The sequence below is a fragment of the Synchiropus splendidus genome, chromosome 8 (genome assembly GCF_027744825.2).
Source record: "Synchiropus splendidus isolate RoL2022-P1 chromosome 8, RoL_Sspl_1.0, whole genome shotgun sequence".
NCBI classification, from domain to species: domain Eukaryota; kingdom Metazoa; phylum Chordata; class Actinopteri; order Syngnathiformes; family Callionymidae; genus Synchiropus; species Synchiropus splendidus.
In genome coordinates, this window is record NC_071341.1 from 17055287 (window position 1) to 17076665 (window position 21379).

At 52.0% G+C, this 21379-nt stretch overlaps 3 protein-coding genes across 5 annotated transcripts; 1 reads left to right on the forward strand and 2 right to left on the reverse strand.

Moving 5' to 3' along the window:
• The first annotated feature begins 85 nt into the window (after positions 1 to 85).
• zgc:152863 (uncharacterized protein LOC562658 homolog) lies at positions 86 to 4025 on the forward strand. 2 transcript variants are annotated; one of them, XM_053872552.1, is made up of 5 exons: positions 86 to 184; positions 1174 to 1274; positions 1466 to 1669; positions 1791 to 1935; positions 1993 to 4025. In XM_053872552.1, the coding sequence occupies exons 2-5, from the start codon at positions 1187 to 1189 to the stop codon at positions 2318 to 2320; spliced, it is 765 nt and encodes a 254-aa protein (XP_053728527.1). In that variant the 5' UTR covers positions 86 to 184; positions 1174 to 1186; the 3' UTR covers positions 2321 to 4025. The 2 variants fall into 2 exon arrangements, with proteins under 2 accessions (XP_053728527.1, XP_053728529.1); XM_053872554.1 differs by having other exon boundaries at positions 1794 to 1935; positions 1993 to 4023.
• On the reverse strand, positions 3120 to 8210 carry zmp:0000000529 (WD repeat-containing protein 20). The gene is made up of 4 exons (XM_053872551.1): positions 7523 to 8210; positions 5954 to 6136; positions 4375 to 5787; positions 3120 to 4301 (listed from the first exon to the last, which is right to left on the reverse strand). The coding sequence occupies exons 1-4, from the start codon at positions 7913 to 7915 to the stop codon at positions 4251 to 4253; spliced, it is 2040 nt and encodes a 679-aa protein (XP_053728526.1). The 5' UTR covers positions 7916 to 8210; the 3' UTR covers positions 3120 to 4250.
• A 308-nt stretch (positions 8211 to 8518) lies between these two features.
• On the reverse strand, positions 8519 to 20870 carry LOC128763587 (mitogen-activated protein kinase kinase kinase kinase 5). 2 transcript variants are annotated; one of them, XM_053872549.1, is made up of 31 exons: positions 20599 to 20870; positions 15842 to 15899; positions 15429 to 15519; positions 15296 to 15360; positions 14856 to 14911; positions 14745 to 14792; positions 14561 to 14603; positions 14415 to 14487; positions 13941 to 14072; positions 13799 to 13861; positions 13641 to 13722; positions 13386 to 13496; positions 13224 to 13305; positions 13058 to 13110; positions 12912 to 12994; positions 12826 to 12849; positions 12192 to 12246; positions 11976 to 12123; positions 11823 to 11908; positions 11722 to 11763; positions 11580 to 11658; positions 11435 to 11511; positions 10781 to 10841; positions 10609 to 10711; positions 10473 to 10531; positions 10299 to 10402; positions 9981 to 10158; positions 9405 to 9473; positions 9048 to 9134; positions 8826 to 8952; positions 8519 to 8763 (listed from the first exon to the last, which is right to left on the reverse strand). In XM_053872549.1, exons 1-31 carry the CDS (start codon positions 20704 to 20706, stop codon positions 8664 to 8666), a joined length of 2547 nt encoding a protein of 848 aa, XP_053728524.1. In that variant the 5' UTR covers positions 20707 to 20870; the 3' UTR covers positions 8519 to 8663. The 2 variants fall into 2 exon arrangements, with proteins under 2 accessions (XP_053728524.1, XP_053728525.1); XM_053872550.1 differs by having other exon boundaries at positions 8520 to 8760.
• Positions 20871 to 21379: the final 509 nt, after the last annotated feature.

Sequence of the window (21379 nt, forward strand, 5' to 3'; positions counted from 1 at the left end):
ATTGGAGGCCTCGGTCGAGCTGTCACTCAGTGCGGCGGGTGTCCAGTCTCGCGCAGCTCACTCGATGGCACTTGTTGCTGAGCAGGAGCCGCGAGCGTCAGCTGACCGCCGAGCACCGCTGCGTCCCCCGCTGCCGCCGCTGCCGCCCCAGACCTCCTCACTGCTGCCTCCTCACGGCCTCCAGGTGAGAGTCGGAACCCGAACCGCTGCTGTTATCACCCCTGAGAATCCAGCCTCGGTGTTTATTGGCGGCTACTTGTGAATTCACGCCCCCGCAGTCTTTGATTCAATCTCCATTTTTTTTACTGTCTTTATCACCAAACACGAAAAAAATGTCCTTTCATTCTATTCACGGCGGCTTTTAGCGCATTTTAAAATAAGCGTTTAAACGTTTAAAGCCTTTTATGCGGCGTTCAGGGTTGATTCAATTTAAATATGGACTCAACATAAAAGTTAATATTCGACTGCGATTATTAACCGCAACGCAAGTGTCCTACTGAATTTAGTAGTTATCTCGGTGGTATTTGTGAGCAAATAAACACAAGTATCATCGGAACTCAGGTCATAAGCGGGTTCTGTGTGGGAAGTGCTGGGTGGCGATGAGCTGCGGCTCGTGTTTCGAGTGACCTGTAGGAACAGCTCAGGAAGAACCAGTTGGATGTTGTCAGTGTCATCAGCTGCTGTTGCAGCCGCACTGTCATGATGTGACAACAGTGTCGAGGCAGCGCGCTGCTGACCCCCGGCCCATTATCCTGGAGGTCAGATCTACCGTGTGGGACTCGAACACACGCAGTGCGGTACAAAGTTTTGCTCCTGCTCACAGACCGTTCTGAGGTCAGTGGCGTCCTCCAACGCAGCGTCAGCGCTTCCTCTGTGTGTTGTCCATCCACAATGACCTGCGGGTGTTGTGGCCAACGTTACACACCTGAGACTTCAGTGTTCCTCACCTGACGTGACCCAGTGAGGCGGCTGAGCGGAAAGAGGAACCAAGAATCATCAATCTCTGAAGTGGGTCACTGGGTTAACGCTGACTGTCTACTTCAAATCAGGCCACTTGGTTGTTAATTCACAGACAGTCGTGGCTGGTTCGGGGATTCACTGAGTCACGGCCAGGTGCCGTTGGGCAAGAGTGGTACATGGTTCCGGACTTTAGTCTCCTCTTTGCTGTTGCAGGAACTCAGGTTTGATGTCGACGTCCGTCTTCACTCCACGGCTCTGTGGACATCTGGTGTGTGGACTCTTCATGCTGGCCTCGCTGCAACACCTGACTGCAGGTACGACCTCTGACCTCATCCTCTGTGGTCCAGTGTTCTGCACCCTCAATCTGTGGTTGCTCCTCTAAAGCATCTGCTTGGATGCTAACTCTTGTGGCCCGTGATCTCTCCTACAAGTCCCATAACGCACTGCTGTGATCAATCTGAGTCTTGGGCTGCTGCCTGATCTTCCCTTTCTCTCTGTGTTGAAGGTCGACTCAGCAACTGCACTCACCCTCTGGTGCAGGAACATGGAGGCTTCCGCTGCGACCCGTCACCGTGCCGTGGATTCCCTCAGAGAACCACCATCCACATGTTCTGCGAGCCGGGATTCCACCTCAGCAACAAGGTGCGCATGTCCAGGTGTCGCCACGGCCGCTGGGTGCCGCCCATCCCTGCGTGCGTCCCTGTCAACGGTAAGTTCTCCATCTGCTTTCCAGCACACGTTAGCAGTTAGCAACGGGTTCGGAGCTTGAGCTTGTTTGTCTTCAGCTGACTTCCTCTCTCACGAGGCCTCCAATATCTTCTTCATCTCAGTAGGAACGCGAATGAACTCTGACAGCCGAGGTAGCGACTCCATGGGCAACATGGTGACCACGGCTGTGGGTGTGTCCATCCTCCTGCTGAGCACCACGGCCTGTCTGGTGGTCAAGTCTGGACTTTACCCATGCCAGACGCAGAAGTAAGCACACCTTAGGTCCATCCACGCGAGCCCAAACTGAACGCCATGTTTCCACAGCCGCCGGCGCTCGGACCAGCTGGACCTGATGGTTGAGGGCCTTCCTGTGTCGCTGCCGTCGTACGAGGAGGCCGTCTATGGCAGCTGGGGTCAGCGCCTCGCATCTTGCTCCACACCAGGACCCACGCAGCTCCTGCTGGCTCAGGAGGCCTCTGGACCCCAAGGTTCACCCCAGAACAGCCAGTCAGAGGACAGCCAGCGCCCCCTGCTGCCCATTCACAGCCCCGACCAGCCCCCGCCCCCTTACGAGGAGGTCCAGTCACATCGCAGAGACAGACTGGGTGACTGCCAGCTGCAGGTGGCGCTCTCTGATAACAAGAACTCCTGAACTTGTTCAGATCTGCTCCCAACACTTTCGTCCAGATGGGAAATCACGAATGTATGGAGCCTCAGGAGACGTTCCCGAATGTAAATAGAGACAGTGCGCTTGTTGTTTGACCATGTGAGGACGACCGGGTCCAGGAGTCAGAACTAGGACTGTGATGACTCAGAGTTCCTGCTTGAGGTCTCAGCTATGACATTCACCAGGTCCATGTGGTGAGAGACAGATGTCTTCAAGTCCCGAAGTGCTGTGGGAAGGCCACTGAAAGTATTTCCACTGCAGGCCTCTGGACTCCTTCACAGAGCTCCTACATCCGTGAGGTATGTGGAGTCGAGGAGCAGCTGCTTTGGAACCAGGCGTTTTTCAGGTATGCGTCCTTAACACCTTTCTGGTGAGATGTTCCTACATGAGAGGGTGGCATGGGGCTGACCCAGTCGCTGGCAAGGTTCACATCTGGTCCACATGCTGACCACTTCTTTCTTAGTTGGTCCACATGAAAAGAACCAGTCCATACATGGCTAACATTAGGTGAGGTGGACATTGTGGAGCAGAACCAGATGAATCTCCACCTCATGGCCGGAACATCTGGAGATGGGAGTTGACTCAGTGGAGACATGTAGAACCCAGGTTTTGTTTCTCTGCCCGCCGACACCCTCAGACCATGAATGTAGTTGAGTCACATCTTTGTGTGAGAAGATCCGCACATCGTTCTTTATGTTGTTGCTCAATAAATTTGTGTTGAAGCTGCGCAGTCGTGACTTCCCGTAGTTGGCTCGAATTGAGAACATTTTAGGGACCACATCAGCTCCAGGAGTCTAGGACTCACCATAAGAGAAGACTGATCCACTGGACAGGAAGTGACGTTTTGGACGCGGTAACACACCGAACGATGCGTTTATCCTTCGTTGACGCAGCACAATCTGACCACCAGGTGTCGCCACTGCTGCGGTGATACCAGCTGTGCGTTCACCTTCATCCCCAGATCAACACTAACACAAGCTGTGATTGCTTTCGTCTTTATTGTTCCATTTCAGAGTAAAATGAGCAGAACAATCCCTCCTACAAGGTTTCAGCTCCACTCAGTCACCACTTCGTCCAGAAGTGGGACACGAACGTATCAGAGGAATCTGGACCGAACAGAACGTGAGACGAACAACAGTGACGTGACCAGAACTTTCTCGTGTTGCAGCTCAGGATGTATGTGGGTTTGTTGTGCAAACTCTCGCAGGAGGCGGTGTGTGTGTGTGTAGGTGTGTCGTATCGGTTCTGTAGATCTGGACCATCAGCTGACAACATCCTGCATCAGTCGTCAGATTCTCCGCGTCGGTCGGACAAATAAAAACAGTGACATCAAGTTCCTCGCGTCCGCAGACATTCAGGCTGAACTGTTCTTCACGTTTCCGTTAGTTCAGTATTTACAGAATAAATTAGCTGACGCTGATAAAATAAATAAGTGAAGCAGCTTCGTGAAGGAGATGAAACACTTGGTGGAACTCAGCGGGGCGGCGCCTGAAAACTAAAGTCTGGAGTTGAGTTTCAATTATATACCTACTTTTTTCAGGTCATACGCTGAAGCAGTAGAAGGTCCTCATGACCCAGCACCACACGACCAGATGCAGCACCAGATCTGAGTGTGGCTCTCCTCAGATGGGGTCTCCTGGGTGAGGAGGATCTACAGGAGCTTGGTTAGAGCCTGGATGAACCTGGTCCTCTGGACACGCAGGTCGATGGAGAAATAACCGTCACTTTGATCTTTTTAAAAGAGCAGAGATGGACAGCTGAGGAGCTTCAGAAGTGTTTCCCTGTGAGTGAGGTGGGGGTGGACGGAGGTCTAATACTGCAGCGGTGGATCACAAACTTCCACCTCAGGTAGCTAGAGAAGCTGCCAGACGGACGGAAGAGACGACCAGAAGATGAGTGCAGAGGTGTCCTCCGGCTATACGACCGTGCCGCTCGGCGAGCTCCCGTTCTGTGCGGCGGTCAGGTTCTGGAGAAGACAAGAGGAGAGGATGGATGGAAGTCATGCACAGCACTGGGTGGAGGGGTGGAGGAGCACATACCGCCTTCCCGGGCCGCGCCCACGTGCAGATGAGTCCCTCCTGGCAGGCGGTGATAATGCAGTCGTCCATGAACACTAGCACCGTCAGCCTCTCGTGGGCGATCTTCTTGCACACCAGCGGCTCCAGCAGTGGCACCTCATGCATGCGCGGGCACAGCGTGGTACCCAGGACCTTGGCGGCGTCCAGCCGGTTGCTCCTGGGCGCCACGTTGATCTTGTCATTGCTCTTGCTGATGTTCCCCAAGCTGTGGTACCTCTTGTGCTCCTTCTCCACGCCGCTGCTGCTCGACTTGTCCGACTTTCTCTCCTGCAGCGACAGCGTGGCGAAGCGGCCGATGCTGAAGGGCGTACTGTTCCCGCCGCCTCCTCCTCCCCCGCCTCCTCCCACCACCCCGCCGCCCCCTCCCGCCTCCGACGCGCCCTGACCCTTGGAGGCATTGGCGACGGCGGGGTGGGGCAGGGAGTTGGAGCGCGAGAGGGAGCGAGGGAGAGGAAGCGGCAGCGTGGGAGGGTTGGAGGAGCCGATGGTGGTGTTGGGCGGGTGGTGGTGGCCCTCCACTCCCCCGCCGCTGCCCACAACCGTGGTGCTGTTGACCACCCCGCTGCCAGAGTTGGACAGAGACGGTCCAAAGGTGTTGGTGAAGGCGCGGGACAGCGGTAGGCGAGGGTACAACACGTCGTCGGTCAGATCCCAGAGACAGAACTGGGTGTCCTGACCCACCGAGCCAAACCGGTAGGTCACCGCTGCCGAGCCGCCTTTGGAGCTGTGGCGGGACAGTCGGGACAGCGTGCTGCTTGTTCTCACCCGGCCAAAGTGCATAGAGTTATTGGGCGCCCCCTGGTGGAGGTCCTCCTCGCTGCCGCTGAGCTCCATCGGCTCGTCGTCCTCCAGAGAGGTGGTAAAGGGGTCAAAGGCCACCACGTTGACCCACGACTTGTGTCCATGTCCCCTGGCGACCACTCGGCTTTCCGAGAAGGACCACACCGTCACCAGGTCATCCTCGCCGCCGGTCGCCAAGTACTTCCCGTCAGGACTCCACGACACGCAGAGCAGCCCCCCGAAGTAGCTCTTCATGACCCCCTGCAGCTCCATCGAGTCAAAGTGGAAGACACGCAGGCAGCCGTCCTGGCCCACGCACGCCACGTGCACGCCATCCGGGGAGAAGGCAAACTCGTTGAGGCCGCCCTCGCCCACGGCCCACCGCAGGAGCGGGTTGCGCGGCGTCTTGGTTTTGCAGGCGTAGACGGCAAAGCCTTCGCCCTGCCGCAGCAGCGAGTACTGCGGAGCCGTCGTGCCGCACGGGTGGTCCACGTTGTAGAGGTAGAGGTGGCCGCTGGCATGGGAGGCCAGGAACAGGTTCTCCGACTTGGGAAGCCATTTTAGACAGGTGACCTTGGATTTGTCTATTAACCTCTGGAGAGGAAACAAGAGGAGAGTTTTAGGACGAATAGTTTTTAGCTGAGGAAAATTCACTAGCATTTTCTGCTGCGTAATCCCTTCATAGGGCGGTGGTTATTGGAGAGGTCGGAAAGAATCTAAAATGAACCACAACATTTCCGTTCCGGTCACGACTTCTCACCTCTTCGTTGAAGAGCTTGCTGGTTTCCTTCTTGATGGGGTCCAGATACTGAACCTGACCGGCCGAGAACCCCACGATGAGGGCCACGCTCTCCGCCGAGGCGGAGTACTGGTTGAAGTCGTGACATGTGGGCTGAGTTCCCTTGTAGATCCTCTTGTCGATGGGCTTGCTCAGATCCACAGCCTGCGGAGGCAGGAAAACAGAGGGTCGGTCAGAACTCTGGATACAGGAGGTGAAACAAGACCTTCCTGATTCGAGATGAGCCACAGGACATCACCTTCAGAGGCACTGATGATGTGGCTTTGCAAAGTTCCAGTGGAAACACAGATCGAACGACACAACCAGTCTGAAGTTTGAGGCCACCTTCTCATGGGTGTGTGATACAGACTTATTACATTTTTAAGTGAAATGTAACTGTTTTACTTCAGTAAATATTTTATCTTTCTCATGAATCTATTTCGTGAGATGTACTTTTTGTCCACTTCAGGCCACCGTAGATAAAGCTACTTCTGCTACCTGCTTGAGCTGATCAGGTTAAAATTAAAAAATCATATATTTTTTGTTTTACACGTGACTTTTTGAGAGCGTATTCATATCTCACGTCATAGCTGCTTCATTTCTCTCACTGTCGGGTGAAAAGTCGAGCTACATATCTCAGATGGGTGCGGATGGTGCGTTCAGGAGTGTCAGAATTTTCCATACCAGTGAACATAACCGGGGTTAGATTAGATTTGAGAGTGGTGGGGACAAAAAAACGGAAAAAAAGGATGGCGCGTCCTCCCCTAAAAGTGTTGCTTCTCAGGTTCTTTAGTGCCGTGATTTCATGACTGTTGACACTGCAGATTCTCACTGAAGGCATCAAAGCTACTCAATGAATGAACACATGCAATTATGCAGCAAACAAACATGTTTTATAATTTGCACACCCATGAACTTCAGGAGGTCTTCACCTCGAAGGCTTTTCCATTGGGTGACTACTGTTCATGAAGCTCATGAAGGCCGTGGGTTTGTGCTCAGGCTCCTGCTTCATGTGTTCAATGTCTTCAGGGTGTAGAAAGTAGGGAAAACAACTCAGTCCAAACCTTGGACTTGCAGAGTGCAGTAGGTTAGTGAGCAGAAGTCTAGTGTTTAACTTCTCTTTTGATGGGCAAGTTGGAAGATGGAGGGTTCGAATCCCGTCAAGACAAGAGGAAACTGAGGGAAACCGACTGAGCTGGGCCACGGTTCCGAAGCGAACACATGACAGAAGTGATGGACCTTCTGATGCACCGGCCAGCGCACATGACATCATGGGTGGCAGCAGGAGGAACCTCTGATGTGGAGGCACAGATGCTAACTCTCAGCGCAGGGGTTCGAAGGAGGACAGTCCGGTCCCTCCAGACCAACTGACCGCCTGTGATTTACTGACCGTCCTCCGTTCAGAGTCACGAGCCCCTGAAATAAACTGCTAAGAGCGCGAGCCCCGGAGACGGTTTATAAACAAACATGCTAATGGTGACACATCTCCGGGGCTAACATGCTAAGCTAAGTCCGAGCCTCCCGCCGGACCAGAACCAGAACCGGACTCACCTTCTTGATGTTGGTGTAGGTGTAGAAATAGAGCTCCCGTCCGATGTTGAAGCACACGCGCTCCGACTCCTCGCCCGGGTCCTCCGGCTGCAGCTTGACCATGGAGACCCGCACCGGGGGAAGGAAGCCCGCCGGAGAGGAGCTGGCTGCGGCGTTGGAGGAGGAGGAGGCGGCGGCGGCGGCCCCGGGCCCCTGCAGCAGCCCGACCCCTCCGCCGGGGATCGGAGCCGCTCCCGCACCGGGCCCCAGCGTGGAGCCCGCGGCCGGAGCCCGCGGCAGCCCGCCCCGCTGCTGTGAGTCCGAGAGGGTGAGCAGCTTGTAGAATCCCTCCCTGGTCCGGAACTGAGACTTGATCTCATTGATATCCTTCAGCGCGCCGCCATCTCCGGCCATTTTCACTCGGAACCGGCCGCTCGGGAGATTTTGACCTGGAAATATCAAAGTGCGATGAGGATGCTAGAGGAGCGATGGGAGCGGCGGCGAGGAGCAGCCGAGCTCAGCTAGGCCGACAAGCGGAGCCCCTCTCCCGCAGTGCATGTTAGACCAGAGCCGGAGAGCGGACCGCTGATTCCCGGTGACGGAAGCCCGAGGAAGAGCCCCCGTGGGCCGCGGCAGCCTTCATCTCCAGTCCGCTTCTGCTGTGGCTCGCTTCATCCGGCGTGTGTGATGATGCGACTCTTGAGCTGCCGAGCCGCCGCTGCGCACTGGTGAGCTGAGGGGTGGGGGCAACCTGCGGCCCCAGGTCTCTGCGAGGGACGGTGCGGTCCGTATGAGGACCCTCGTTTTAAACTCAACATATTTCAGTGCACATTTATAAAGTAGTCGTGGAACCTTTAGCCCCTCAATTTTGTAGTGCGAGCTAGAAACACACAGTTCCTCTGAAAGTCGTCTTCATTTAAATAGGCCTGTTTCTTCTTCATGGTACCTTTACACAAATAATTCATTCAAAGATCGTCGTTTAAAAAACACATTTTATAACAAGTTTGAAATCACATCGACTTCACGTTCAAGTACAGTCCTTGTTTTGGAAATCACATATTATATTGACGGTGCATTCACAGTGCGCCCCCACCCCCCCAAAGTTAGTGGTGCAGCCTTCAAACGGAGCCAGAAGTTTCCCATGAAGCTTCCCCTGAGTGTGTCAGGACAGCATGACGTAGTTCTCAGCGATCTCCAGGACGTACAGGGTCGAGAGGCCGGCTTGATCGTCGGTCCGTCGGGACTCCAGCACCACCACTCTGCTGGGACGATGGACGAACAAGTCATCAACCATGTTAACACCACGTAAAAGCACACACCGTACCTGTCGGACTGGAGGAGCCGGTAGACCTTCTTGTAGTCTGTGGCCTCCTGCAGCGGCTCAGAGGAACCTTGTCTTCTTCGTAGCCAGCCGTGACGCCACACCGCTAACAAGGTGTCCTCAAAATACACTGTAGTTGTGAAGCCAACACAGAGGAAACTTTAAACAGCTCAAATACAGCATTTCTCAGGGCTGCAATTTTGAATGGGAATCAAACCCACTCACCTACAGATTCCACCTCATGAGAGAAGGTGGTCTCACAAGATCTGATGCTCTTTGGTGCCCCCTCCAGGCCGACTATATGTACTGACCCTGTGGGTGGGAAAAGGCAGGTGAGGAAGAAAATAACATTTGATTTCACTGTTCACTGAGCGAGCTGGGTTGCTGACATGGTGGTCATCTGCACCACACTTGGGGGAGAAAGCAGAAGGCTGAGGGGGACGGGGCCGTGGTGCGGACCCACCTCAGATCAGACAGCCCCAGACTAACTCTTACAAACTGTGCCTCAGTCATATTCTCAGCAGAGTTGTGACGTGGAAGTTCTGACATGGAGACCATGGAGGGTCATCAGGACCTACTTACGTTCCAGGAGGACAAGAAGCGAGGTGCTGTCCAGCTGGTTGACTTGGACCACGTCAGGACACGACTTCTCTGTCGGAGTGGAAGCAGAGTCTCACTAGTGTCAGCAGTTTAAAGTAGGAGGAGTGCAAGAAGTTCAGGACTGAAACTGCGGCTGCTGTGGCTTGAAGCAGATACACAGGTACTAGTAGTGTTTTAACACAGGCAGCGGTAACAGTAAAACTTCTACCACTAATGATACTTAATGTGGCAGTTGTACTACTGCAGTAGGTGGGGTGTATCAACAGCAGTTGTCATCACTATTTCATGTGAAAGGAGGAATAACAGATGTCAGTCATAGAAGTAGTTTTGTGTAGCAAGTAGTAGATATATACACACACACCTGCAGGAGTACATGGCGACAAGCTCATAGTAGCAACAGTTGAAGTAGTAAAGTAGTGATTGTAGTAGCCTTATCAAGAGCATGAGTAGTAATTGCAAATGTTGTTGTAATAGTTGTGGTCGTAGAAGTAGTACCAGTAGTAGAAGATGTATTCATAGGAAGGTGAAAGTTGTGATGCACGCTGTTGGTCCACTCACCTGAGCCCGAGTGGGTGAACCAGGAGGTGTTGGAGTTCAGGTTGATATAATCCACCTCCACGACCGAGTGTGAGCCGGATCCCAGCGAGGCCCCGATGCAGACCAGCGGGTACTCCTGCTGCGGGTCCACCACCATCTTGAAGAGCCTCAGAGGGTTCGGCAGCGGGAAGTCAAAGTTCTGCAGGGGACACCAGAGTCAGTCTCAGCTGTAGGTCCAGGTTCTCCTCCTGAGGTTCTGATAGCTGCACTGGACGCGTACAGGAAGTGGCACAGCACACGCAGACGACTGATAATTAAGAAGCTTGGGTCCTTCAGTACCTTGATGAGCATGAACTTGTGCATGGGCTCGTACCACTGCAGCAGAACCACACTCAGCTCCAGCGCACAGCACAGGAAGACACATCCCTGCTGACTGTTGTCGGCTGTAGGACACAGCAGCAGTTTGTAAACAACCCAGCTGAGTTGAGACCTTCTGAGTCGGCAGGTTCTCACCTACAGAGCAGGTCTTGCAGCCTTTGGTGTCCGGTATCTTGTAAGTCACTGGATTCTTCCTGCAGACAGAAGAAAGAGTCTGTCAGTTTCCACTGTCCAGGAAGTGAGATGAAGCAAACCAACGGCAGAGAGTCACCGTGGCAACAGCCTGTGTGTCGGCAGGGCAACCATTCGCTGGTCTCTCCGTGCTTGTTCGTACAGCTCCTTCAGGGAGTGAGAGTGCAGCTGCGAGGACTTTCCTGAGGAGCAGACAGGTTCTCGTCAGGTGGAGGCGCTGGAGTTCAGCGAAAGATGAGAAGACCTCTCACCTGACACAGACATCAGCACGTTGTTGCAGCTGTAGACCCAGCTGCAGCGCCCCGGGTACAACTGAGGGAGGTCACAGTGAAGGTCACAATCAGGAGAGGACCACAGACTGTCACGCTAAACGCTCTCCACCACAAGAACCCTCCTTAGAAGGACATTCCACCACAGACCCCCGGCCAGAAGCTGTCATCAGACCAACTCCCACTCCCACCCTCTACGAAGGACTGGACCCTTCAAAGAACATCCAAAACTGATTCTCCACCCCAGACCATACCTGAGGTCCTCCACCAAGGTCTTGAATTACAGACCGTGCACAGATGCTCTCCACACACTCCACCCGGTCTTCTCAAAGACCTTTGACCAGAAACCCTCAACAGATCATCCATTACTACATGTGCACCATAGACCTTAGGTCTCGAGATGGACTCCCCATAACTCCCCCTCCGCAGACCCTCCATCACTGAATGTCCGTTGACCCTCCACAAAGGACACTCCAGCACAGACCCTGGTCTAAGGATGGACTCTCCGTACTCACCTCCTCAAACTCTCAATAAAGGACTGTAGCCTCCACCACACAAGACCCCACACCCTTGACCTTTCATGACCTAACCCCCCCACCAGAACCTTCCACCTCTGAAACAAGAGTCGGGTTGTACCAGCTCCATCGTCGCCTCGCTGCTGTTCAGGTTGAGGGTGTAGATTCCTTCTTCAGCGGCCAGGATCAGATGTTTGTCTGAGGATGGAGACATGAGGGTTAAACAGGCGAGGAAACTGCGTTGGCGAGGAAACCTCTCACACAACCTTTGCTGGTCGGGTGGTCCCACGTCGTGGAGCTGTTTATCTTGAGCGGGCAGCCGTTGAAGACTTTCTTGAAGTAGACCTGGAGAAGACGTTAGCTGACCCTGAGCTTCTATGAAAGCCGTCGTGGTATAAGAAAACTCACCGGGGGTTTCTTCAGGACGGGACTGACACAGTCGGGAGACCCCTGAAATCAGACGCCGGTGAAGCCAACACATGACATGATGGGAGATTTCTGCCTCGTACCTTGGAGACGGGGCGCCGTCTGTGAGTAGATTTAGGGGGTAGTTTGGGGGGCCGGGGGTCTTCTGTCGCCACATCTGACCAGAGGCCTATACACACACAGAAGCATGGTAGAATCACCCAGAACACCGAGGCCTCATCACTCAGGCCACTCACCCGAGTGTCGCGCCGGTCTTGGCTGGGGAAAGGGCCGCACATGAGTCCCACTGGAGGTCCTGATCAGGGGGGTCGGGGCGTGCAAGGAGGTCCTCGTGGAATCGTCATCACCCACCACACTTTCCCAGGAGCTGGTTCTACCTTTGGGCTGCAGGGACAAACACTCATTCTCACGTGACCTCTAACTGACCCCAGAGTGGACAATGATATAGTCACCTTCGGGGGCAGAGGAGGCGGAGCATCCTCGGCAGGTGGAGCATCAAATTGAATACTGGGGAGGAAGAGAGGGTGAGCTGCAGACCGGTGATTCATCTCTGTTGCTGTACACGACTCGTATCTGACTTTTGATCACGAACCGTGTGTGTGTGTATGAACAGCAAAACGATTATTTTAGCCGAGATATCATGCTGTAATACCCGCTTCTCTCAGGAGAGGGCGGTATAGGATGCAGCGATGTTCGTCATGCGCTCCACTTTTTCAATAACGAAGAAAATTCAACGCTGTTTTTACTACATTAATTTCAGCCCGCATTATGTGGAACAACAGCATCATATTGACAATGAGCGACTATCTTAAAGTATGACGTAGAATGTTCGCTAAAGAACTTTACTCAAGTGAAAACAATATTCCAAACGTCCGACAATCTTGTTGTAAATACACGGTATATAGTTTTAATACAGTAAGAGAGTCTTAGAAAAGTGCAGCTTTTTCAGTTTTCCTGGTTTCAATGAAAATAGTTTCAATGAAAAAAATGAATACAATATGAATGAAGAAAAGTGCATTTGCAGCGGCACAACAGTAACTTAGGACCGTGTTGTGATGCGAGCGCTGGTCATGTGATTTGCCTCACCTTCGACCCCCGTGCAGAGTGGGGCTGAAAAACAAAAGTGGACTTTAGCTCAGGAGTCTTAGATGCTGCTTGAACTGCGCTCTTACACGTCAATGTCGTCGTAGTCGTTGTCAGAGTCGCTCTCCTGGGACCTGACTGGAGCCCTGCGGAAGCTGCGCGACGGTCTCAGCTGGAGGGAGCAGAAGGTTGATGAAGAGGAGACCTTTGATCAAGCATGCGCTCCTGGACTCACGGTTGGCTCGGGCGACTCTCTCCTGACGGGCCTCTGGGTGTAGATCTGATCACCTGCACGACAAGACATCACTGTTGCCTGAGCAATGAAGAGGCGTGACTGAAACACAGCTGTGAGTCTTGTGACCTTGACAGTTGTGGTGGGAGAGAGAAGAGAAGTTTCTTACAGCTGGTGTCGGAGTTGGTCCTCTCCGCCTGCTTGTGTTTGCTCACGGACAGAATCCTCCTCAGGGATCTGGGCACGGCCACCTGCAGCACAAAAAGATGGAACTCCAGAGAAGCCCAGGTTCTTCTGCTGGTCACATTCAAACTCAGCAGCAGGTCTTCACCTCCAAGTCGTCGTCCTCGGTCACCAGGCAGGGCTTCTCAGGGTGCCGGCTCTTCTCCAGCAGCTCCAGGGTCAGCTCCTGGGTCAGGCCATGCTGGGTCACGAACGCGTGCTGCAGTCAAGATGGTGACACTTCAAGGACAAGTCCTGAGTGATACTGGACTACCGGAGCGCCACTAAGACAAGTCCCACAGTCAAAGGACCTGTTCGTTCTAAGACACCACCATATTTACATGGGACTGAAGAAGAGACTGACCGAGAGCATTTTGGAGGCACCAGGTCTCCTCCTGGGGTTCTTCACTAACATGGCCTTCACGAACGAGTAGAAGCTGGAGGACCTGCAGGAGGAGACAACAGCCTTCAGGTGGTGCAGAGTGGTCTAGGAGACCAGAGGAACTTTAAGGTGGTGTTTACCACTTGGAGCGCTCCTTCAGTTTGGGGGGCTGGTAGCTGCTCTTGGACATGAGGAACAGAACCCTGCAGAAGAAGAACACTCAGTCAGTGTGCACCTCACAGTTGGAGGGCCCAGGTCTGGGGGCCCAGCAGGAGAAGCTACCTCAGCGGGTGGACGTCAAACATGGGTGGCTGCAGCTCAGCCAGCTCGATAGCTGTGATGCCCACCGACCAGATGTCACACAGCTCATTGTAGCCGCCCTTGATCTCCACCGCTGCCACCTCTGGGGCCATCCTGTGGCGGGAAGATGGACAAATGTAAGACTGTGGAACTTCTGCTGCTACTTACTTCTACAAGAAATAGCTCTGAAATGCTTCTTCTCATTGGAATACAACCACTTCTTTGACTGTTCTACAACTATCATTCATCACTATATAATAATATAATCTTTCAAACGCAGCGAAAGGCCTCAGATTATAACAGATAAAAATATTTTTAAATAACATAGACATGAAGGAGTGTTTTTCTAGTTGCTCCTGCAACTGCTTGGTACCTCTAACTCTAGCGTGGGAATCAAACCTCGGAACACCGCAGCGTCGAGACTACGAAGGTCCTCGTGAGCGACGAGTCACTCACCAGTATGGCGTTCCAATGAATGACATCCTGCGGGCCAGCGTGGCTGTGATCTGTGCCGAGATGCCAAAGTCGGCTTCGTCGTCAAAAGAGATGAGACGTTCGTAAGTTATCAGGCAAAGTGCTCAACTTCTAACGCTTCCACTCACCTAACTTCACCTCTCCGTGGTCATTGAGGAGGATGTTGGCTCCCTGAGGAGGACCAGACACACACACACAATATCAGCTCACATCCTCTCATTTCCAAACACCTCCTCTTTGTACGTTTCAAAAAGCATTTCAAGGTTTGTGAAATTTCAGGAAGAGAGGCAGAGGCTTCAAGGTAAAGGTCACCTTGATGTCTCTGTGCATCTTCTTCTGAGCGTGCAGGTAGTCCACCCCCTGGTGACACACACACTTTCAGGACAGGTGTCTGTGCATAGACCATCATGTGATCACATCTACCTGCAGCATCTCTCGACAGACGTAGGCAATCTGGGTCTCGGTCAGTGGGCCGGTCACTGTCGGGGTTGACATGCACCATCATCAGAGACCACAGTTGAGTTTACATTGTGAGTTCCTGCGTCAGAGAGCTAGCAAGGTGGCGGTTATTGCTGCCAAACAAAAGATCACAGGAGGAAACGGAACTGCTTCAAATATGAAATTTTACAAGGAAGGACAAGTCCAGCTACAAAATATTGTGTTTAAAGATGTTTCTTTTGTTCCTTCTTACAAGGTCAGATGGGAGTTCTCATCAAGTTTCTCTGAGTGAGACTTTGCTATGCGTGGCCTTGAGCTCAGCTCTCTCTTGTTTACTCATCTACCGTAGAAGACCTCTCCGAACTTCTCTACTGGGAGCGAAGACCACTCAAGAACCAACTAGACCTGCTCATCAGAGGACTCACTTGTGTAGATGTCCTGGAGTGAACCTCCCCCACAGAACTCCATACAGATCCACAACTTATGAGTCCTGTGCAGGGAGAAGACAAGTTCAGAGGTGGAGGTTTTATGACAGAAAAGTGATGGAGGAGAGCCGACCGTATGTAGCTGCCGTAGTACGCCACGATGTTGGGGTGCATGCAGCTCCTGACGATGACGATCTCCTGCTGGATGATGGAGAAGTCGTCGTCTGAGGGACCAGAAGAGTCTTGTTATTCTGAAGGTCCGGCAGCTGTAGTTGTTCAACTGTTCCGCTTCCAAGAATGCAGCAGAATCAGTTTTTGGATGGACAGGGAGTTTTTAGTGTTTCATTCAGATCTGTTAATGAAAACTCCCGGGCCACTAGAGGGCGTCACCTGGCTGTGTTGGACCAGATGTTGAGGAAGTTCTGATTTGTTTCGTTGGTAGATGCTTTGGCCAATTGAACCCAACAAACCAGACAGAGCACTCCTCGTCCTTGTAGCTTGTTAAACTGTCAGGTGTGTTTTTGGACTCGGGTGAGTCCCTCTCACCTGGCTCCATCTTGATCACCTTGATAGCCGCCAGTTCTCCACTCTGCTTGTTTCGAGCCTGATGACACAGAAACTCACAGGTTAATGAGTAATCGAGAACACATTCCTGTCTATTCTGTTTCTTTGAACACCATCTGTTCTGGGTTTAAATCAGGACTTTCTTCAAGCTTTTAAATTCACACCATTCTGAGCCAACGTTATCTTGTCTTACACATGAGGATGGAGATAGATGGTCTGTAGGAGGCAAAGTCTTTGGCAGTTCCTAAAGAGGAAGTGTGCTGCTGCGGGAGGAAGTCGGTGAGGGTGCTGCTGGGCCCTGTATGGTGGGGAGTCCATGATGTTTGCTGATGATATAGGGGTTTATAGTGAATCAAATCTGAAGATAGTGGTGGACACAGTTCAAGTATCCAGGAGGCCTGGGTGTCCAAATCTGGATGTCCAAGTTAGTAGAGGGGGATGAAGAGAGGCACAAGGTGGCCCCCAGAAAATGACCTTTATTTGTTGTGGCCTGGAGAATCGACATCAGTGGAGATGTTTTTGTGTTTACGGAAAGAGCACAGAGAGTTGGTGGTCTGGTGGATCTTCTTCAGTTTCGTTTCCATTACGGTGACAGGTGTTGTGATGTCATCATTAAACTTAGAGGAGGGGAGGCAAGACTCTAGCTGATCCAAGTGTTGGCCAAACAACTGGAACACTGCTTCATGGTTCACTTCGCTTCTGTGTACTGAAATCTCTGGCAGGATTTCTAACTGTCACAGCTTCCTGGATATCATGAACTTGCACACACACACACACACACACAGGTGCAGCCGCAGAGTCACGCTTCAAGAGGAAACTCGACTCATCACAGTTCACTTGACTTGACTGAACTTTGCCTGCGCTGCAGTCACTCGCCTCATCAGCTAGAGATGAGTCGCGGCCCCGCAGAAGACGACCGGGACCTCCACACCCGACCAGGGCCGCTCTGTGTGTCTCAACATGACTCATGACTCTGCTTGCTGCAGATGAGTGAAAATTTTTCCGAAGGTGGAGGCAGCAGGAGGAAAGAAGCGTGTGTGGCATTAGCGACGCAACTAGATGCCACGACAGCTTAAAGACGATGATTTCACAAGTCGACTCACAGAACCAGAGTTGTAAAAGTTCTTCGCTGCTTCCTGCCTCCTCCTCCACCACCATTTTCTATTCAAGTGAGAAGTGTCACACTGACTCAAGGGGCCAAACAAGTCGTGAGTCAGATGCACAGCTCTTGGTCTTACAGGAAATACAAGCCTAAACAGAAGGTCACGCTCTGCGTAGCGTCTTGGTGGCTAATTTCACCACATTTGTGTGGTTCATTTAGAGACGTGAATTCTAGAATAACATAATTATCAACTCACTCTCTCAGATTCCCTTTCATCCGCGTCAACTTATGGAATTTCAAATGTTGACCTTCATCATCCCTGGAAACTGCCTGTCATCTCACACGCACTGGAGGAGGTCTAGTTTTTGTTGGACTTTAGATCAAGGTTTAGAGACGATTTCATCGATTTAAATCTTTTGGTGGGTCGTCTTTGACCTCCAGGTCATGAGTCTCAGACTCCAACAGTTTGAGGAACCTCCAGCTCTGACCTCAGCAGGCAGCACAAGCTTCTCTGGACTTTTCTCAGTGAACTTTTGCTCAATCAAAAAAAAAGGGTTTGTGTTTTTTTCACTGGACTTGTTGTTGACAATGGACCCAGCTCAGCTTTGACCTCAATTTGACCGTCCGCAGCCTGAAAAGCCGATCTCAGAGCAGCACTGCGAGTGGAGGAAGTGGCCCACCTCACTGGAAACATCAACCCGCCGTCGAGCGTCACTGGTTCTACTGCCATCAGGTTTTTGGGAGGTTACGGCCCCACAGGAAGCAGGGTGAGCTGAGGGCCCCACGCCATAACTGATATCTGGTCTGTGGAACACGTCAGCGTGAGGTCACCTCCCTTCCCTGTTTGCGACTGTGTTAGACTGAAAGGTAAAACTCTCTGCTCCTGAACCAGATCACTAAGGTGGGGGGTCCACCTCCAGCAGTATCTCCTCCCTGTCTGCACTCTCCTCTTCACCTCCCTCTCCTCCATTACTTTAGATGATTGACCCCCACAGTTTCATTGCTCTTCTCTCCAGCTCATTCCTCCACCCCTCAAGCTTCTCAAATCACTATATCATCAGCAAAGATCAACGTCCATCACCATGGCTTCATTGGATGTTCATTGCATTTTAGTTTTTACAGCTGGATCGCCTTTACAACAGCATGTAGCTACACTTGACCTTCCTTGTAAAGAAACACAGAGACCAGGGGCACTTTCCACCCATCCACCCACACATCCATCCTGGCTCACATATCTGTCTCCGGGTGTCATGTGCCCCTGGAAGGCAACATCTTCCAGAGGCACTTTCTTCACCACTAACTAATTTCTCTCTAATACCGTGTGAACTTAACCCTCTCATCTTTTCCACATCAGTTTTAAATAGCTACGTTTCCAGTTCAAACTTTGGTCTGATCAGTGGATCTTTCTCCTCCTCCTCTGCAGAGGAGAAGTTGCCATGCGGCCCGCGATCTGACGTGAGTGACCCAGAAAGCGCGCGTCAGCCACTTCCTGTTTTCCCTCTGGTGCTGGCCGACAGGTAGAACCTGTCCGTGTGCTGCTTGGCCGTCTCACCAGCTGAGAGTGAACCAGCCGCTTCAGGAAAATGCTGCCCGGGTACTTTCGGAGTAGATCTGAGAACCACCATGTCACGCAAATCGTTGTAAAAACTGAAGTTGATTTACAGAAGTGGCAACGCTTTATTCATGCTTTAGTTTGATTTGAACAAATGCACTTCCCTGTGAAGCGGTCACGTGACCTCCTGTGCACTGCAGCGGGTGGTGTCTGGGCTCAGACTCAGACTCAGGATGGGATGACCACCTCACTGGTGTCTACAAGAAGAGCAGGAGGCTGAGGCCCAGCACACCTCTGTTGTCAGCAGCTGTGGCCCGGTGGGACCCAGGGAAGATGCTTGTAGGGAGCAGGCAGGACAGTGTGGAGGAGGTGATGGAGAGGAGGACCAGTGGGGTCCTGACCTTTGGAGCCTCATCAGTCAAGAGTTTTTTAATCAACAGAGTGAGGACATTTTGGCGGGTCCTCACTTTGTTAAGCCTCATTTTGAGGGTTAAAACTACAAAATAGCTACGTTATTATCATTGGGTTTTAGTTTGGTTCGGAGTGACGGTTAAGTTTTGCCATTTGTTTTCGATGGTTAGGTTTAGGGTGAGAGGCTGGGGAAAGGGTTACGTCAATGTGTGTCAATGATGGTCCTCACTAAGATAGGAAGCAACGTGTGTGTGTGCAAGCTTGTATAGCCATACCTGTGGGAACCATTTCTGGCAAACACACCTTCTTCTGGGGATCTTATGATATTTGTGAGGACCTTTCGCCTGTCCCCATGAGGTTGAGCCTCAATTTGAGGATTAAAAGTAAAAAAAAAAGTTGGGTTCAGAGTCCTGGTTCAGTTTAGCCATGTGTTTTGGAGGGTTAGGGTTAGGAGGAGAGGCTGGGGAAAGCATGAGAGTCAACTGGATGTACCCACAACGATAGCGGTTCAAGAGTGTGTGAGTGAGTTTCAGTGTGTGTCAGAGTGTGTGTGCACTGGTGTGTGGGTGTGTGCTGGGGTGTGTGTGTGTGTGTGTGTGTGTGTGTGGGAGGAGGGGGGCTGCAGAGGAAGTGTCTGCCTACACAGAAGTTGTTTTGCATCGATAAGAATCAAGTTCACACTGAAAAGAGCTGCACAAGTCGAGATGGAGTTGCTTTCTCTTCTGGACATGTTGAATGAGAATAAGAAGGAGGTTTGGTTTGATTCCAAAAGTTATAGTCACATTCACTGTCTGATCCAGAGAACATTAGTGAGTAGGGCAGGATGGCCTCTCAGTGGTGGGGTGGGAGAGGGCAGGAGAGTCGACCTGGCTCACAGCCTGGGGGCCTCCACCCGCTGACAAGTGGTGTCAGCAGTGGGATGGTCACCAGGGTTTGAAGGAGCTATAGGAACTAAGGAAAACCAGAATCAGGAGAAGTGTTCTGGTCTGTTGATCTGAGTGATTGACTTTGTCTCCATGAGTCCACTTTCTTCAGAGAGATCCCAGGACTTTTGATTTTCAACCATGACTGTATCCTCGTGCCTGGGCTGAGACTTCTGAGACACTTTCATGGAGCACCACAAGTCCTCTCAGGGTCACTACGGTACTTATTTTGACCCTGAAGATCAGTAGTGGTACATTAATGGTGACCTTGATGGTGACCTCTATGGTTTCCTTCTGTTGATTCATTATACACACGAACCCCTCGCCTCGACGCCGACATCTTGGACCCTCTCAGGGATTCAAACCCTTGATCTTATGTTGCTGAAGTCTTTCTGATGGCTTGACCTCTGAAGTCGTACAAATGCGACACTAACACTAACCCCTAAAACCAGGAGTGAGGAGATCAATAAACAGACAACAGACAAAATGGCTTCCACTGACCTCAGCCGTCCACCAGAGACTCTGAGCGGAGCCCCTGGAGTGGATGGGAAGATTTCAATTTGAACAAACTCCTGGGAGTTATTTGCAGCAACTCATTTGAGAGGTGAGCGGTCAAGAGTCCCCAAACTGCTCCTGAGTTCATGTAGGCTCAGATGTCAGCAATGGGCGACCCACTTCCGGTCTCCCCACTTCCTCTAACAGCAGCATCCACACAAGATCGCGGCTCAAAAATCACCGTCGGCAGACTCACCTTGTACACATCTCCATAGGTGCCTCCTCCCACCTTCACCAGCAACTCAAAGTCCTCCTGAGGATTCCTGGTGGAGATGTCTAGTGTGGACATGTTCGGGAAGTCCATGGTGAAAATCCAGCTCAGGAGTCATCACACACACGGACACACACGCACACACAAGTCCGCACACATGCTCGACAGCATCTATGGCAGCTGAAGTGAGGAACTTCGAAAACACCGTCCTGAACCCGTCATTCGGCTTCTGACACGCACGCACACCTTCCTCTTTCTGTTTGTCAGCCTCTGACTAATCTCACCCTCTCTCATGCGTTTGTTCAGCCTGCGAGAGTTAAGAGGCCCCCATGTGGCCAATGTGTGTCTGTTTACGTGAGTCAAGAAAAACACAACCTACATGCTTGTCATTATTGTCTCACTTCTAGAATCTCACTGAACCGGTTCACGGGAGCGGAAGACTTCATGATCTTGTGTCAGCCGCGGCTAGTGAAGGGCTAGCTGCCGCTACTGACCTGCACTTGGTGGCCGGATTCTAGGGTTTATGCCGTCACCTGCTAACCATGGTGGCAACTTAACACTGAAATACTAGCCTCCTGCTGCTACATGATGAAGCACAGTGACCACAACACGGTCTGCGATGCACACGTGGTGTGGATTCATCCTCAGTCTGAGTGTGTGGCAGCAACACTACTCTCACGCCTGAGCTGGTTAAAGGAGCTCTTCCTCCTGCAGATGCCTGAGAAACGCAGATGATGGCAGCAGATTTGTGACCAGAAATCCCTGC

Bases quoted from the DNA above. Each gene is read 5' to 3' on its own strand.
- zgc:152863 (XM_053872552.1), top strand. From the start codon at position 1,187: ATGTCGACGTCCGTCTTCACTCCACGGCTCTGTGGACATCTGGTGTGT. The intron at 1,275-1,465 runs GTACGACCTCTG...TCTGTGTTGAAG, and splicing joins GCTGCAACACCTGACTGCAG to GTCGACTCAGCAACTGCACT. The intron at 1,936-1,992 runs GTAAGCACACCT...ATGTTTCCACAG, and splicing joins TACCCATGCCAGACGCAGAA to CCGCCGGCGCTCGGACCAGC.
- zmp:0000000529 (XM_053872551.1), bottom strand. From the start codon at position 7,915: ATGGCCGGAGATGGCGGCGCGCTGAAGGATATCAATGAGATCAAGTCT. The intron at 6,137-7,522 runs GTGAGTCCGGTT...CTGCCTCCGCAG, and splicing joins CCTACACCAACATCAAGAAG to GCTGTGGATCTGAGCAAGCC. The intron at 4,302-4,374 runs GTATGTGCTCCT...TGTCTTCTCCAG, and splicing joins GGGCGCGGCCCGGGAAGGCG to AACCTGACCGCCGCACAGAA.
- LOC128763587 (XM_053872549.1), bottom strand. From the start codon at position 20,706: ATGGACTTCCCGAACATGTCCACACTAGACATCTCCACCAGGAATCCT. The intron at 14,488-14,560 runs GTGAGTGGAAGC...TTGACGACGAAG, and splicing joins CCACGGAGAGGTGAAGTTAG to CCGACTTTGGCATCTCGGCA. The intron at 12,850-12,911 runs GTAAGAGCGCAG...TTTGTTTTTCAG, and splicing joins GACTACGACGACATTGACGT to CCCCACTCTGCACGGGGGTC.